This window comes from Staurois parvus, unplaced genomic scaffold, assembly GCF_062004578.1.
Source record: "Staurois parvus isolate SC_StPar_1 unplaced genomic scaffold, SC_StPar_1.0 ptg000684l, whole genome shotgun sequence".
Taxonomy (NCBI): domain Eukaryota; kingdom Metazoa; phylum Chordata; class Amphibia; order Anura; family Ranidae; genus Staurois; species Staurois parvus.
The window spans coordinates 2,695,248-2,714,074 of record NW_028318480.1 but is presented as its reverse complement, the minus strand read 5'-3'; the positions used below and the strand labels follow the sequence as shown (position 1 = coordinate 2,714,074).

The window sequence follows — 18,827 nt, the reverse complement described above, 5'->3', positions numbered from 1 at the left end:
TATAACCCTCCCTTACTCCATTCAAAATGAAAACAAAATGTTTTGCCTACAGTTCTATTTTAATGATAGTTTAAAGCAGCATTTCTCAACCCTTTTAACATTGAATAACCCATAAAATAACTTTCCCATGTCAGTGAACACCTGCTAATAATCGCTATATCTACAGCTCATGGTACATTAGAATGAAGGTCAGTGGGAAGAATGCGTCATACATATGTGGTCAGTGGGAAGAATTCTCTCTCACAGATAGATAGATAAATAACCATTGAGACCAATGATCTTTTTAGCTGAGAGGCAAGCATTGTTCATTGCTCAAGGAATCCCAATCAACCTCTGGTGGAATCTTAGTCAAGAGAGCCTGCTTTAAAGCTTATGTAAACTCAGTCACTAAAATGTAATTTAGGCTTTAACTTTTGAGCCCGGGTTCATATATGTGCGGTGCGGTATATCGCATGTGATTCGCACAGGAACCGCACCACATTCCTGTGCCAATCGCATACGATTTGTATGCGGTGCGATTGGAGCCATACGTTTTGTATGGCTCTGATCGCACCGCACCCACACTAAAAATGTGCAGGACCCTTTTTTTGATCCGTACTAGAATCCGATCGCATTGGTATTCACACCTATGCGATCCGGTTCTGCACATCGCACTGTGTTTTGCAGACCGCTTTCAGGGTGTTGTTAACTTAACATACACACCTGCAGCGGTTTGCATGAACGGGGTGCGATTCTCATGTGGTGTGGAATTTGCACAGAAAACACTGCGAATTCTGCACCGCATCAGTGTGAAGCGGGGCTTAAAGTAATTTCAAAGGTAATTTTCTATACATCTAAATCTGCAGGTTTTATTAATTTAATACTTGGTGATTCTGCCATGAATGTCCTTTCATGTACTTCCTGTTAGGGTGATAGCACACCGTCCCTGTCTACCAATTGGCTTCTGTTTTGTCACCCTGCTACGCTACTATAAACACAATACAAAGGTATTGCTCACTGTTGTCACCATCAGGTAATTTGCCCAAAGAAATGACATGCAGCTGCTCACCCAGTGCATGCAGACAGGAAGTGGCTGAAGGAGGCATTTTATGCAACAAGGCATGAACAAAGGGATACATGTACTGTAAATGAACAATGCACACATTATTTATTAGGGTCTATGCACACTGAGCTTAAAAACACGGCTTCTACAGGAGTTTTTTGTTTTGTCTGTAGAAGCACCTAGATGTTATCCTATGAGTTCATGCCCATTAGGATGTTTAGAGGCATATTTTCAGCTCAGCATTTAGAGGCAGAAATGAAAAGTCTTCTACATTGCATTTTTGAGAGACGTTTTATGGTAGAAAAAATGCTAAATGCATCTAAACGCTAGTACAAAAATGCTCTATATGAATGTTTTTTTCTGCCAAGGGAACTGCCAATTTTCTAAGCCCAGTATGTAAGGATACTCGTACATTCAAAGTAAGTAGGAGGTAGGTGCTATAACCAGAATGGAGACCTCCTCAAACAAATCTCTAACACAATCAAATAGATCAGCACACCAAATATTGTTTTCCAATCACATGGTTGTTTATATATGGTTGGATTTGACTTGAGAAAGGAGACAAAACCTTGTCTCTTTTTGCCATCTTCACCTGGTGTGCCTCTACATACTTTGTGTATGGTAACTCTTTCTGAAACTTTTCTGTACTGGGATGTCACAATTTATCTATATAATGTTACCTATACTGCATACAAAATGAAAGCAGGCATAGTACTCAGGATTTATTGTGATCCCTTGTATTATGTGTATACGTATATTATACTTTTTCTGATGAATGTAAAATGAAATTTGAAAACAATTTCGTTGGTGTGCTGAATTATTTCATTTATTCTGAAAAAAGGAAAAACCTGTATTGTATAAAAGAAAAAAAAAATAATGGAATAAATATGTGTGTGGCAACTGCTTATGCTATCCATCCATCTACTTTGACCACATAAAATTTGCAGTGATTGGAATTGATAATCTTTTGTCTAGCATGTGCTTTGGTCATTTGAGAAGTCTAGAAAAAAACATATTCATGTAGTCAGCCTTGAAGAGATCTTTTAAAGTGTCTACTTCATAGTTTTGTGTCATCTCTCTCAACAGTCTACCTCTTACTTGGTCTTATGGCCATGCTGCTTGTCCTTCAGACCTTCCACAAGGCCGCGGATCTCCATGGACTCACTGACCTCTTCTACCTCCCCCACCTCCATGACCAGGAAGACCAGGAGCCCATTCTGGACACCCCAGACTCTACCACTGTCAAGGATCCTGAGCCCAAGAGACCATTCAATACAACTCAAGCCGGTTACGCATCCATCAATCGATAACCTAAACAGACAAAAGCTGTGGGGCCAAATAAACTTTATAAAGGGCAGTATACTGTTATAGTGCATTCAAATGTCCAATATGATATTCAGCTGTCATCTAAACTATATAACCTGATGGACCTCATGCCATTGTGCTATCCTGTTTTAGGTTCTGTAGCCCATATGAATGGGTTTTGGTGCCAGTTCCACTTTGAACTGATGTAACATTATCACAGAAATGTGATCTATTTTTATATATCCAATATTCACTTTTTTATTAACCATAAATGAATGCATATGATTGGTATCACCTGTTGTGAAAAATGCACACTCTTATTTTTGTTTTTCAAATAAAGCAGAACTCTAGCTTTACATAACAGGATAAACAAATGAATAGTCCATAAAAAAATAAAAGCAGCTTTTGCTGCAATATTCACATCCAAGCCATAGAGTTCCCTGAAGTACTTTTTCTGCCTCTAGATGTATGTTCAGTCTGATGGCCAACATCATTCAACCACTTTTTGTGAGCCCAGGTTATCCTGGACCTTCCCCAGCCAGTGAGAGTGAAAGCAGAAGCAGCACAGTGATGAGCTCACCTCTCTGTCATTCTGCTTTCCCCTCCTATCTGAATGCTCCTTGCTAGCACATAAACTGATTGGATCCCTGTGCTGCTTCTTTCTGTAGGGAGACTTCAAGAGGCTGAGACATGGTCAAATTCAGGCACTGCTTGCATTGTAAAAAAAAAAAAAAAGATGCACTAACGATTACAGAGCTACATTCATTTGTCTTTTATATCTGGAGTTCAGCTTTAAGGTGATTGAAATTAGCATAATAATCTAAACCTTTATATTTCACATTATTTTATTCACTGTTATAGTTTTTGTAGTTTTTGTTTTTGACCCAAAAAAAGACTCCTATTTTTTTAAATTTGAATTTTCTTATTATTTAACTATCTGCACCTTCCAATGTAAGCCTCGCATTGCTCAAGATTACTTTTTATAGTCAAACACCCGTGTTGTGTATGTATTCTAGTTCAAACCTGTGCTGAGGGAATATCTCATACCTAAAACCACACAGGTACCTAATACATACATGTATGTGATGCCTTTGTATACCTTCTTGAATGTTTCTACAGGCCGATTCAGCAGGAACCAGACAAAATCCAAACCAGTGGCAAGGGTTATAGAATTAATTGCCAGGACAAGGTCATCCAGTGCCAAGGGCTAAGATACCAAACAAGGCCCCCCCACGCGTCATGATGTGCAAGTTTAGGGGATCAAATGTCCAGCAGTGCCCCCATAATTGCAATAAACCATTGTGCCAAAGGCAGCTGCCCCTTCCATCCACCCCTTGACACATCCCTGAAAGAATTGAACTTGGACTGCAACAGCATATGAGACGTCTCAGTTCTCATGTTTTATTGAGGACTTGTCTGAATTAAACTTGGTGCTCCTACAATAAGGTTTGGTGCTTCTACAATAAGGCCTAAAGTTGACTATATATTATATATGTGATAGGCTGGGGTCAAAAAGACTCTTCAGAAAACTCATCTTAAAAACAGATCCAACAATGCAAACCTTTTCCCTTGGTCAACCAAGATGTCTGCTGCTTCCTGTGGTAGTCCAAAGACATTGTGATGGTTGCTTGACTTCCATAGTATGGGCAGGATTGGAAAACAGACATTTAGCAACAATAAACCAAAACCCAGCTCTGGGAAACTGGAAAATGATCCCTTGCTGTGTGAGTTCAGTGTTCAGTGAGTTCAATTGCTCTTTTGGCCTAGGGGACCTGTTAAAGTAGATTTACCTTACTCCTCTTCCATGCTGCTATACTGGTCCCTGCAGCTTCTTCTCCCCTATGCTCTAGTGGTCTAAGGTCCTGCCTTCAACAAGCCAATGTAGGGTCCACAGCTCTGCATTGGATGTGATGATGCTGAGGGACAGTCCACTGATAGATTGTGGGGGAGCACCATCTGTCAGGTGAGCAGAGCATTAGGTAAGTAAAACGGTTTCTCCTCTCCCTAGACAAAATGTGCAATTAAGCCTTGCAGTATGGGCATAGCCGCATTGCAAGAGATAACTTTCACATTTCTTGGAGTTGGGTGTTAAGAGAAGGAGGAATCATGATAAAGTTGTACGGATTACCATGTGTTATTTCTAGCTGTAGAAACTATATGAGAAGCCTGGCAAGAGGTGGAATTAAAATATCAAGTTTATTCAGAAAAGTGGTATAAAGAAAGTACTATATACAAAGTGTTGTCCTCCATAGCCACCAGCCTGGCTTCAGTTTACTGTAGTTTATTGCACTTTGTAGATTCTTTTTTTTTTCCTTATTGGATAACTGTGGTAGTCATACCACGTAATACCATGTAATAAAGGGAATTGTGAGATTGTTGTGAATGTTATAATGTTCAGACATTCCAGAATGTGTTTAAAATAGTATGTTGTGTGTGTTTTTTTAATGCTTTTTTATATTTACTCAGTAAAGAAATGCAAACGGCAAAGAGAAACCAGTAATCCAGTAGTATCAATCATAGATCAGTAAGGCAAAATCTGATTAGCAAGTATTTTTGTTTCAGTGTAAAGCAAGAGCAGAAGAATGAGCTTGTTGTTTACACTGCGTGAGAATGTACCAGTCACAATGGATTTGAGGATATTAGTGTTGTGTTGAAGAACATTAAAATGAAAAATATCTGATGTATTTAAGAAAGCATTGCAGATTCTAGTGATAATGTGTACAGTACACATCTCATAGCAGCCAGCTGGATTTGATATTACTGGACTCGGGTCATTAACCAAATGTTTTTGATTGGTTATTAGGGTTTGCTGCACTGCTTTTTAAAGAGTAACTCCACTCTCATGGGAACAAATTGCAAATAAAAAAATAATACTACAACATATACAATTGCGACACAAGTCATACTGTAATTGAATGCTATTACATATTGCCTTTCTTTTTTAGTCTGCAGTGCTGTAATTTTCTGTAAAATGCAATATGGCTACCTGAAGGCATTCTGTACACAGTGTACAGACCCCCCCCCCGCCCCCCAGAAATGACATTTCCTGTTTATGTGATTGGCCAACTGATTTTCCTAGAAGTCAGATTTTGGGCGTCCCCTGCAACAAAAATGTCATGTCAGTGAAATCACATTTAAACTTTCCCCATTAGAGCACTGTAAGCAGCTGGTTGATAATTATAAAATCATACCCATACATATTCACTCTGCACATGAACACTGTTTCTTCAGAATAACAAAAAGTAGGAGTCTGTTAAAATCCTTGCAATGCACATAGATCATCCAGAAGGGAATATTCTTTTCATTGCAAGAGTGGAGTTACACTTTAAATAGGGTTCTAATGATTCCTTTTCCTGATTTATATAGGGACCAATAAGAGATCTATGGTAATAAACCTTATAGGTCAAAGACCAATTGCATTTACCCAAAGTAACCAATCAGCAGCTGCCTTTCATTGTTCTGTAAGCTCTGCATTAAAAATATGAAGTGAGATTTCTGCTTTGCACTGCCTTAGGTTGCACAGTTTTTTTTTTGTTTTTTTTTTAAATTTTGGATACGGAGAAAGGGAGAGTTATAACCGTTGTCAGTTGTTTTGTCATCTGTGTCCCATTGGGGAGATTTCCATTCACTTCCTGTTCCATAGCCAAAAAAGGAAGTGAGTGAAGGTGAAAGAATCCTAGGTTGTCACCAGAACTAGTGTCCCCATTGAAAGGTTTCCACTCTATTAATGTTCTATTGACAGCCCAAAATTTCGTTTTTTCTTTCACTTTCGGTGACGATAGTAAATTGGACAAATAGAGGGTGAATCTCCATAATGGGAGCAAAGACTGCAATAAAAAAGGGTTCTGATCCTTCTCCACCCTGTCCAAAACTAAACTTTATACTTTAAAACTGTACTGAACTATGGGCGGTATGAGTTTAATATATTTAGGATCCTTATTATCTGCTTATCGCTGCAGTGTAGTATTTTTCCTTTACTTTACTTAAAGCTGACCCAAACACAATAAGATTTATCTTGTTCAGCCCCATAGACTAAATGAGAGGAATATATTGATTCCCCCATCCATGCTAAACAGCGTGGTTGGAGGAATCTGCACTGCTGGCTATTGTATTTTGACAGCTGACACCCACGGCCATCAGAAAACCATACAATGGCTGCATGGACTGACTGTTTTCTACCCAGCTCCTTTGATGTTCCGATTAAAGGATGTCGGGTGGGAGGGTGCTGAAAGTGTCACCCATAGCTCAATTCACTGCCTGTTCAAAAGGAACTGGTACAAATTGCTCTGTGTATGGCCAGATTTATAGTTGGCACACCTTCCTCTGTCACCCTGTTGACACCAGTGCTGTTGTCAAGCCTCTGCCTCTGTGAAGGATTGCCCATGTAGATAACACACCTTGCTTAAAGGCTAGTTATAAATTGGGGTGGTCTCCATTTTGTTTAGCATTCAGATAACACAGACTTTGTTGATACCGGGGCCATAATGGCATATCACTGGCTTTGTTTTGTGAATTGGAAGGATTTCACAGGGGTGGAAACACTATACCAGCATTGGTGTCCCTGGGGGGGGGGGCTGAAACACATCAAAGTTGTACAGTAGGTCCAACTCTCACAATTGTTCTGCAGTTTAAAAAAAAAAAGTAGTAAGAAGATAATTAGACAAGGCAGATGGCAGCTAGTGGAACCTAGCCATGATGTCAAGTCAAACCCCAATACAAAACGTGTGAAAAGGGTGTCACAGTAGATGTGGTGTCTGCTCTTAAGCAATTCTTTTTTTATTGTAAAATGGTATACAGGTTCACTTTAGGTTGTGTTCTAAACAGACCCACTGTTTGAATAATGGACCGTGTAAGAGCAAGCCTTCCAGAGGAAGCTCATTTGTCAATAGTGCACTATTTATATCACCCACTGTTTTGAATGGATTTACCCATGTTAGAACAGTTTGCCTTTACGTTTTACATGCAGATTGTAATGCATTTTTAGAATGTTAATAAATTATGGAATGATTATGCTCATCGAATGATAAAGCTGCGTCATTTCAATAACTTATTGTATTTGCTGAAACTGTTTACTGCTAATTGTGTACTCACACCGACTGATGTTCATGCAGTATACAAATTTTAATAAAATATCAGTCAGTCTTGTAACCTTGTCGGTTCATTACTTTTAAAATGGTTTCTGAAAGATTTGTGATAGTCATGTAAAACGATTTATCTGTTTTTCAGTGTACACATACACTGAGTCGTTATGGAATGTATACCTTTTTAAGATGAAGTTTAATCTGCTTGTATATTGCCATTCCTGGTTCCCTCCTCCTAAATTAAATTTAGGCTAATTAAATTTTTAAATAAAATACTTCTGCTTTCATTACATATAGTTACATAGTCTGGCTGAAAAAAGACAAAAGTCCATCCAGTTAAACCATTTAAAAAAAAATATATATATAATCCTATACCCACAGTTGATCCAGAGTAATGCAAAAAAAAACCCAGCAAAGCATGATCCAATTTGCTCCTGCAGGGGAAAAACAATTCCTTCCTGATCCCCCGAGAGGCAATCTGGTATTCCCTGGATCAACTTTACCTATAAATGTTAGTAACCAGTTATATTCTGTGTATCTAAGAAAGAATCCAGGCCTTTTTTTAAAGCAATTCACTGAGCTGGCCAGAACCAACTCTTGAAGGAGTCTATTCCACATTTTCACAGCTCTCACTGTGAAGAAACCTTTCCGTGTTTTGGAGATTACATTTTTTTTCCTCCAGACGGAAAAGAGTGCCCCCTTGTGCTCAGTGATGACCTCAGGGTGAATAGCTCTACACCGAGTTCACTATATGAACCACTGATGTATTTATACATGTTGATCATATCCCCCCCCTTATGTATTTATACATGTTGATCATATCCACCCTTAATCTCCTCTTCTCAAGAGAGAATAAATTCAGTTCCTCTAATCTTTCCTCATAGCTGAGCTCCTCCATGCCTCTTATCAGTTTGGTTGCCCTTCTCTGTACTTTCTCCAGTTCGCCAATGTTCTTTTTGTGAATTGGTGCCAAAAAACTGAACTGCATATTCCAGATGAGGACTTACTATGATTTGTACAGGGGTAATATGATATCTCTCTCTCTGGAGTCTATACCTCTTTTAATACAAGAGAGGATTTTGCTTGCTTTAGAAACCGCAGCTTGGCATTGCATGCCATTATTAAGTTTGTAATCTACCAGAACTCCTAGATCCTTCTCCACCATTGATTCCCCCAGTTGTACCCCCCTAGTATGTATGATGCATGCATATTCTTAGCCTGCAAGTGCTAAACCTTACATTTATCAACATTAAACCTCATTTGCCAATAGTTGTGTCAAATGCTTGGGACGGGTGCTTCTCTATGCAATGAAGGCAGATCATGGCTGTTAGGAGGGGCCAGCAGAGTGCTATACATGGCATCCTGAAAACCTTACACCACCTTGCCTCCATACTCTTCTTAAAGTGGTTGGAAAGGCTCAAGGTTTTTTCCTTCATGCATTCTATGCATGAAGGTAAAAAAACTTCTGTGTGCAGCAGTCCCCCCAGCACCCCTAATACTTACCAGAGACCCATCGCGATCCAGTGATGTCCACGAGAACCTCAGCTGTCCTAGGTCTCTGCCTCCTCATTGGTTGAGACAGCAGTGGGAGCCATTTTCTCCAGCTGCTGTCAATCACAGCCAGTGAGCCAATGAGGAGACAGAGGGGTTGGGGCCGAGCCAAGGCTCCGTATGTGAATAGACACACAGAGCAGCAGCTTGGGAACGTGCATGCTCGGGTACCCCCATAGCAAGCTGTTTGCTATGGGGGCACCCAACAGGAAGGAGGAGCCAGGAGTGCCGGCAGGGGACCCGAGAAGAAGAGGATCTGGGATGCTCTGTGCAAAACCACTGCACAGAGCAGGTAAATATAACATGATTTTTAGTTCTTTATTTTTTTTTTTTTAAATTGAACCTTTAATATCGCTTTAAGAGCCTCCAACCTGGATGCAAGCAGTGGGCTGACTCTTAGGAGGAGTTCTGCAAATATCAAAATGCCTTGATGTGTGGATATCAGTTTGGAGAAGTAGACATTTCTACTGCTAAGGGAAAGCCCACCTGTGATGCTGATCATTCATGACTGAAATCCAATGAATGAAGAGGATAGGTCAGAGACAGGCTAGGTAGGAAAGAACTGGATCATGTTGGATGTCCTCCGTCAAGAAAAGAAATGAGACCGACTCTGTCTAACTTGCTATAGTGAAATCAGAGTACACGATTGCAGTACAGGAGAGGAGTCTGTACAACTGTATAAGACTGAAGGTAAGGTGGAGTTAAGCTTTAAAGCCCAGGTCTAGCTTTGGCAAAAAAAAAAAAATGTCTCCACCATCCGTTTAAAAAAAACAAACAAACAAAACACCCGATACTATTTGGTTTAAACTATGACCCAGAGCAGTGGATACTATATTGTATTGATATAGAGATGTCCTTATGTTTTTCTACCCCAATAAAAGAAGTGGCTGTGGACCCCAGAAACGCATTGAATACTGTAATAAATTCATATATGGACCTTTAGCTGTTGTGTGGCACTTTAATTTACATTTTTGTTACATTATGCTATGAATCAAAGAAGACCATGGAGCTCCTCTGGGGCGTAGAAGCTGTCTTCCTAGGAACCAGATCACCTACATCAATACAGATTCTATCATTTCTCATAACTGTCCCTCATTGGGAACCCAATCTCTCTGGCCTGCTTTCCTTTTTAGTTGTGTCTATTGATGTTCTGATCTACAGATCTCTATAACAAAAGTACTATTTAATGCGAATGTCAGGCTCAAAAATATAAGCGGTATACATCTGCATGCATTTTTCTGAGTTTTTTTTATGCTCTTGAAGACCTTAAAAGTACAGAATAATACTTGTTGATCTGCTAGAAATGTACTCAGCTCCTAAGTCCTGTTGACAACACACAGTATTTTTGTGGGCTGAGTGGTATCTCAGCATCTTTTGCTAAACTACTCAACCACTCCTACTCTCTGATCTCTATAACATAAAGGCTAATCATTCTGAAGTCCAGCATAAGAACTAGGAGAGCTGTTTGAGAAAGTGTGCAGAAGATACAGGACAGCTCAAAATTTCTAATAAGATCAACGTTTGCATTTCTAAAACAGATATAGCAAAATGCTTACAATGGTACATTGCTCAAAAAAAATTAAAGGAACACTTTTTAATCAGAGTATAGCATCAAATCAATAAAACTCCTGGGATATCGATCTGGTCAGTTAGGTAGCAGAGGGGGCTGTTACTTGGTTTCAGCTGCTTTGGTGTTAATTAAATTAACAACAGGTGCACTAGATGGGCAACAATGAGACAACCCCCAAAATAGGAATGGTTTTACAGGTGGAGGCCACTGACATTTTTTTTCCCTACTCACCTTTTCTGGCTGTTTTTCACTAGTTTTGCATTTAGCTAGGGTCAATGTAACTACTGGTAGCATGAGGTGATACCTGGACCCTACAAAGGTTGCACAGGCAGTCCATCTCCTCTAGGATAGCACATAAATACGTGCCATTGCCAGAAGGTTTGCTGTGTCTCCCAGCACAGTCTCAAGAGCATGGAGGGATTCCAGGAGACAGGAAGGTACTCTAAGAGAGCTGGACAGGGCCGTAGAAGATCTTTAACCCATCCGCAGGACTGGTAGCTGCTCCTTTGTGCAAGGAGGAACAGGATGAGCAGAGCCCTACAAAATTACCTCCAGCCAGCCATTGGTGTGAATGTCTCTGACCAAACAATCAAACAGATTTCCTGAGGGTGGCCTGAGGGCCCAACGTCCTCTAGTGGGCCCTGTGCTCACTGCCTGGCACCATAGAGCTTGATTGGCATTTTCCATTGAACACCAGAATTGGTAGGTCAGCCACTAGCACCCTGTGCTTTTTACAGATGAGAGCAGGTTCACCCTGAGCACATGTGACAGACGTGAAAGGGTCTGGAGAAGCTGTGGAGAACGTAATGCTACCTGTAACATCATTCAGCATGACTGTTTTGGTGGTGGGTCAGTGATGGTCTGGGGAGGCATATCCATGGAGGGATGCACAGACCTCTACAGGCTAGACAATGGCACCCAGACTGCCTCTAGGTATCGGGATGAAATCCTACGCTGGTGCAGTGGGTCCTGGTGCATGACAATGCCTGGGCTCATGTGGTGAGAGTATGCAGGCAGTTCCTGGAGGATGAAGGAATTGATACCATTGAATGGCCCCCAAGCTCACCTGACCTAAATCCAATAGAACACCTCTGGGATATCATGTTTTGGTACATCCGACGCCACCAGGTTGCACCTCAGACTGTCCAGGAGCTCAGTGATGCCCTGGTCCAGATCTGGGAGGAAATACCCCAGGACACCATCCATTGTCTCATTAGGAGCATGTCCCGTCGTTGTCAGTCATGCATACAAGCACGTGGGGGCCATACAAGCTACTGAGTACCATTTTGAGTTGCTACAGTGAAATTTAAGCAAAATGGACTAGCCTGCTGCAAAATTTTTTCACTTTGATTCTTAGGGTGTCTTTGAATTCAGTCCTCTGTACGTTGATAATTTTCATTTCCATCAAGTTATGGGGCATCCTTACGTTCCTAACACATTACCCAGTCCATATCAGTATAGATATCCAGCATGATGTTTTTCCCTATTGAGATCTGATGTGTTTTCAAAGTGTTCCTTCAATTTTTTTGAGCAGTGTATATTTAGAATACCAAAATCTAGCAAATAAGAGGGGTTAATTGTTAGGTTTTACATACACTTTAACGGCCAAACATTTTCTATTACACTAACACTTTAAATGATTTCATTGGTTATTTTGAAAAATCAATATTAAAGCTCAACTCCAGGCACAAGAAAAAAACAAGATCCATAAGATTTTCTTTCTGCAGATGCTCAGGATACATCCTGAGTCCAGCTGAGGACGCACAACCACTTCTCCAGTCGAAAGTGATCCTTACTGTGAAGGCTTCAGATTTTATGCTGCCGTCTTGTGGCGGTAACTAAGTTTGCCATCTGAAGGGTTTTCTTTTTCTTTCAAACTGGAGTTGGACTTTAAGGAAAAGTAGTGATGGAAAAAAAGCACTTGTTGGTTTAACCAATCATTTATACCTATTAAATCTCCATGGCCAAGTAATCTTAGTGTGGCAGGGGTTGGTCTTTTTCTGACATATATACTGGCGAAATTCACTAATTCTGGAACAGTGATGTATGGCAGCCAACCAGCTTTTAGGTTTCATTTTCAAGGCTAAACTGAACAAGCTGAAGTTAGGAGCTGATTGGTTACTATGCACAGCTGCTCCATATATTCTGTCTGCTCCAGTTTTTAGTAAATTACCCCTGTTGCGGTGAAAGATGTGCCACTCATTTCAGAAAGTTGTGGTATTCTCATCTTCCAAAGGTGCTAAGAGCTAGGCATACCTTCCATGTCCTTGTAAGCAGTGAGTTGTAAAGTGCTGCATGTGCTTCGGCTTCTGCCATAGAATATACCAGCCTGTCCACAGAATTTGGCTACAATTGTCTAGTACAGCGTTTTTCAACCACTGTGCCGCGGCACACTAGTGTGCCGTGAGATATTGTCTGGTGTGCTGTGGGAAAAATTGCAATTTCATCCGTAACATGTGGCCTCGGCTCACAAATAGACCAATCATTAGAACAGCAATGGGCAAACTACGGCCCGGCGGACCTTTTAATCCGGCCCGCGGAGCGTGATACTGTCAGGATGATCTGTCCCCCTCGACGTATCTGCGCATGTGCCGGAGATCGCCGATCGGCTGCTAATGCCTGAAACTGGCACATGCGCAGATACGTCGAGGGGGACAGATCCTCATAGGAGACAGATTTTCATGCTACACCGGAACGGCGAGAGGAACGCGCGTAGCAAAGGTAAGTGAATTGACACAGGGGGGGCTTGGGGACTTAATATGGGGGATGAATTACTATAGGGGGGATGAATTACTATAGGGGGGGTGAATTACTTTGGGGGATGAATTACTATGGGGGATGAATTACTATATGGGGGATGAATTACTATGGGGGATTAATTACTATATGGGGGATGAATTACTATGGGGGATGAATTACTATATGGGGGATTAATTACTATATGGGGGGTGAATTACTATATGGGGGATGAATTACTATATGGGGGATGAATTACTATATGGGGGATGAATTACTATATGGGGGGTGAATTACTATATGGGGGATGAATTACTATATGGGGGATGAATTACTATATGGGGGATTAATTACTATGCTTACTATGGGTGAATATTACTATACTTACTATGGATGACACATACACATCATTCATCTACTCTTGGTCTGGCCCCCGGGTCCAATTATAAAATACTTTATTATTTCATAATAAAGTAATTATAAAATAATTTCTTTGTGTTTGATTCCTATTCAAGAGAATTACTTTATATATAGTCAATATAGGCACAGAGGTAAATTTTTTTAACATTTTCTAATGATGGTGTGCCTCGTGATTTTTTTCATGAAAAAAGTGTGCCTTTGCACAAAAAAGGTTGAAAAACACTGGTCTAGTAGACATATCCTACCAATAGAGGGAGCTGTAATGTCACTTCTCTTTTCCTTTGGAACAAGTGCAACATTCTCACAATTATTGCCAAGGAAATACAATACAGCCAATTGGCTGTCATCACATAACAAGCAATTATTTTTATTATACTCAACTTTAATGCTGTTGAGCGTACATACAATGAGGTAAAACACAACAGAAGAGACAGCCTGCTGCTCTTGCAAATCTACTTTAAAAGGAATAGGGATGAGGGTCTTTTCAGCAAACCTGGATCATTGCTTTCTTTTTACCCATGCATGAAACAAAGCCGTAGCTGTCATACAAATGATGAGTTCCAAACTGCGTTCTGTGTGCACGCCATGAGAAGTGGTACTGTGTTTTGTTTTTGTTTTTTGTTTTTTTAAGTGCAGGGATAGTCCCTTTAAAGTAGAATTAAAGGGAAAACTTTTTTCTATTCCTTTCAGACAGAGCAAGGGAGCATTATCCCCCCCGGTCAGTTTTATTTTGCCATCTGTGTTGCCAATTGTCCCATAGCCAAAATAAGAAGTGAGATGAAATCCTTTTCAAAGTAGGGGATCCTTCCTTGTCACCAGATATCCTCTTTATTCCTGTTCTGGAGACAACCCAAAAATTGGAATTTTCTTTCACTTTTGGTGATAACGGTAAAAAGGACAAAGAGAGAGGGTGAATCTACCTAATGGGGTAACAGACAGCAATAAAAACCTGGCAGGTGTTCTAATCCATCATCACTGTATCCAAAAATAAAAAAAAAATTTTTTTTTTCTTTAGTTATTAAGTTATTGAGTTGTCTTTTAGGATATCAAATGGCTGGCACTTATGACATATAAAAAAGGGACCAGCTGATCAGCTAAACCTAATTATAATCTGTCAAAGCTGTGCAAAAAACTATAGTTCCCTTTCACAAAGTCCTATAACTGCTAAGACAGCAACTGTATGGTAACTTGCTTGATCAGTCTACAGTTCTGCAACAAAATGTGCTAAATGTTAATATGGAACTAGTGTGTCTACTGACACGTGATGTGTTCATCAGTCTGACATGGGGGGGGGGGGGGATATGAATCATCTGCACCTTTCAACCAGTGAAGAAGAGCTGACCATGCGATACCTGGAACATCTGTTCATTAGAGGAGAATTGCTTCAACCCACTGTCTCAACTTCACACTGAGTAAGAGAAGCTTTAGTTTTTGAGATGGTCTCTGGCGCCCCTGTAGAGAAACATGAAAACAGCACAGACCGGCTGTGTATATATACTGTATAAATTTGTAATTGTTCTATCCAGATGTCCTTTCTTCAGATGTGCAGGATACACATAGGTCCTTTCTACAGATGTGCAGGATACACAACCATCCTGAGTCCAGCTGGGGACACCCAGCCACTTCTCGAATTGGAAGTGATCTTTACTGTGAAAGCTTCAGATATTATACTACAGACTTGTGGCTGTAACTAATGTTTCTTCTCAGTGGTTCAGTTCATTCAGTTGGCCAGAACTGTAACATTCATTTAAAAGAATGTTTTGATCCAGAATCCTCTAAAATTCATTTATTCTAGTCATCCAAACACAGTTCTAATTCCGGCACATCTTAAGAAGGGATCTCTTTGTAGCACATTAATAAATTAGACATAGTAACATCTTTCTTCTGTTCCTGCTGGTAGAAGACGCAACAGAAATTATGTTAGGATTGGTTATCTTGAATATTTCTTGGCAGGGTAGGTACCTGCCAGCTCTATACAGATTTCTACTGGAGAGTTGAAGAATTCAATGGAGTGTGCAAGACAATGTTTACTGTTGGTTACTCATGCAACTACTGCATGAATCTAGCAGGATTCTTCATTTTTTTAGTCTGCTGTACAACACTTCAATCTTGATTTGGGTCTAACTTATTTAAGTTAACTTAAACTCATCTTCCTGCTTCTCTTGCATCCCACACACTACGCCAATGTCCTCGTCATGAGCACAGTCGTGTTCACCAAGTCTTGACCTTTGGCATTCCAAGAGTGTCTTCTCGTGCCCCCGGCATTTCACCTCATCTAAAAGGATTCTCAGTCCTTTGCCTTCACCAAATTCTGTTCTTCGGGCAACCTTCAACACATAAGGGTACCCTAACTGTCTACACACCACTGAAGCAGCCTTACTGTCAAATCTGTCATTGCAGACAGTCCCCCACTCTCCGTTTATATGAATCTCCACCCTACCTCGGTCAGGCAGCTTTTCCTCATTAACCAGACGCACGGTTCCATGTTTAATTTTCTTCACCACCTTCACTCTTTGTTTTTTCACAACCTTTTTTTTGGTCTTCTTTATACCAGGGCTGTTCTTGGGTTCAGTTTTTCCTCCTGGCTGGGTTCGTCTCTGAGATGGCTGCCCCGTGGTCAACAGTGGAGAAGTCTGTGTTGACTGTGATCTTGTCCTGGTGGTGAATAAATCTTTCAATTCACTCTGCCATCCTCTGGTTGGGATCCAGCGATTTGTCATAGGCCGTGTGGTGACCGTGACTTTCACAGGTTTCTTAGTTGCACCTTTCTCTGTCTTTGGTACAGGTGTTACGGTTTTTCTTGTAGTTGCTATCCTAGGCACTGGGGCAACAGTAATGTAAGCGGGCGTGCTTGACTTCCTATGAATGCTACTGGCAGGAGATGTAACAGTGATGTGAGGTTCTATGGTTGTGCTGAACTTGGTTGGCTCCAGGGATCTTGATGAGGGAGATGTTGGTGGGGATTCAGTAGTTGTTTTAAGAATGAGTTCTTAAAAGTGGACAATAAAAAACAGGTTTAAATTCTCAAAAATAATGAATTGCCTGTAAAAATATCTACAGAAAAAAACATTTGTTCATAAGCAGCCACTATCGATTTCAGACACTATAAATAACAGTGTTATTTAATAGTATGTCTACTTTAAGGGCCAGTCCACAAAAAACTGACATGTTAGTTACGGATGGACCCAGTTACCGGTTTCATATACCATTCTTGTTTTCTGTCTTTCCCAAAACTTCCAACTCTGTAAAAATAATTTTAAAGCTGCACTCAAGCGTTAATATATTGGCATACTTACATTGGGCCAGCTTGAACCAGTGTAAGTATGCACATATAATACCCGAGCGGCTTCTATGTAAGCTGTAAATCACTGTAGAAGCCCAAGCTACTAGGGGCTGGCCACAATATTCTTGGGCCATGTCAAGTGGCTGACCTTGGCTGTATAATAGCCACAGGGGGCCATTTGCTCAGCAATGAATGCAAGGCGTTCTTTGATTGGACAGTTCTGCCAAGTGAGCAACCCCCTGTGGATATTATGCAAAAGTACAGTTGCTCAGCCCAGCACCCAGAAGATCATAGCCATCATTGCAGTAGCACTCAGGCTACTACAGTGCTTTACACATGGCTTAAAAACTTTAATGTCCATTTTTGGTGTGACCTTTTAAGGCAGGGGTCTCCATACTTTCTAAACAAAGGGCCAGTTTACTGTCCTTTAAACATTAGGGGGCAAAACTGTGGCCAGTGGGAGTAGACAATGCCCCATCATTGGTATTAGGGGGAGTTATAGTGCTCCAAAATTGTTATCAGTGTGAGCAATAGAGCCCCATAATTGGTATCAATGGGAAGAATACTGCCCCATCACTAGTATCAATTGAAGGTATAGTGCCCCTTTATTAGTATCAGTGAGAGGAATAGTGCCCCATTGTTGGTATCAATGGGAGGAATAGTGTGCCATAATTGGTGTCAGTGGGAGGAATTGTGTCCAATCATTGCTGTCAGTGGGAGGAATAATGCCCCAAGGGCTGGATAAAAGCAAGCAAAGGGTCACATCCGGACCCTGGGCCGTAGTTTGGAGACCACTGTTCTACGTAATATGTTGCACAGACCAATAATAACCTACCCCAAGGTTGCACATGAGTGCTTGAGTCCATACAACATAAATTCTGGCATATTTCCCCCACCCAGGGAGCCTAGGTACATGTACACCCACCAATAGACATGAATGGCTGTATGTAGCTGTACTCAGATATAATGGCAAGTGCTGTATAAACACAAAAGTAAAGTAAGCACAAGTATAGTGTACAGACATATGCAAAAAAAAAAAAAAATAGAAAATGTTCTACTTTTGCATACTCCTGTGTATGCTATACGTGCTTTCAGGTGTCTTTGAGCAAGAGGCCTGTGGTTTAAGAAGAACATACAAACAGACAGAAATTGTGCTGGAGGAATATATAGATAATTAAAAACAGTTCATAAAAAGTCCAATAAGTAATAATAGCAGCATCAGTGGCAGCACCCTTAGAATGAAGCTGAGACTCTGTAATGAAAAGAAAGGGAAACAGGAGCGCCAGACTAAGTGCAGCATTAAAAGACTTGGGTTTATTAAATCGTGCAATTAGCAACCCACAAATACATGGAGAAATTAGGCATGTCAGTACATCCACAGATCCCTCCTTGGCAAAGTCAGCCAGTATGACAGTCACAATGCAGTCTAGCGGTGAGTGATGCACTCCAGGAAGTGGCCGGCCGCCGAGGAGGGATCTGTGGATGTACTGACATTCCTAATTTCTCCATGTATTTGTGAGTTGGTAATTACACGATTTAATAAACCCAAGTCTTTTAATGCCTCACTTTGTCTGGTGCCCCACTGTTTCCCTTTCTGTAGGTTAAAAAGGCAGATCCTACCTGCAGTTTCAGCACCCACATCTTTCTTCCTCCTGTAATCTTTTACAGAAGATAGATGGGTGAGTGTGTTTGTAGGATAATATACATCTATAGAGCATTACTTACTTTGCTTTGGATAGAAATCCACCAATTTTCCTTTAATAGGGACAGACCGAGGTGTAAAAGGACATTTGCCTGGAGCAGCTCTCCTGGTGACACATAACCATACATCTCATATAA

At 40.7% G+C, this 18,827-nt stretch overlaps 2 protein-coding genes across 2 annotated transcripts in view; one reads left to right on the top strand and one right to left on the bottom strand.

The window, feature by feature from the left end:
- LOC149447503 (potassium channel subfamily K member 6-like) overlaps positions 1-7,495 on the top strand; it is a 50,398-nt gene extending 42,903 nt beyond the window's left edge. Inside the window, exon 4 of the mRNA XM_089652525.1 lies at positions 2,129-7,495. Within this exon, the coding sequence (XP_089508651.1) occupies positions 2,129-2,352 (224 nt within the window). The 3' untranslated portion in view covers positions 2,353-7,495. The remainder of the gene's footprint in view (positions 1-2,128) is intronic.
- Positions 7,496-14,056: 6,561 nt separating this feature from the next.
- The window catches only part of LOC149447502 (HHIP-like protein 1), a 51,789-nt gene continuing 47,018 nt past the window's right edge, over positions 14,057-18,827 (bottom strand). The window contains exons 8-9 of the mRNA XM_089652524.1: positions 18,714-18,796; positions 14,057-16,694 (exon numbers count right to left, since the gene is read on the bottom strand). Of these exons, the coding sequence (XP_089508650.1) occupies positions 15,835-16,694; positions 18,714-18,796 (943 nt within the window). The 3' untranslated portion in view covers positions 14,057-15,834. The remainder of the gene's footprint in view (positions 16,695-18,713; positions 18,797-18,827) is intronic.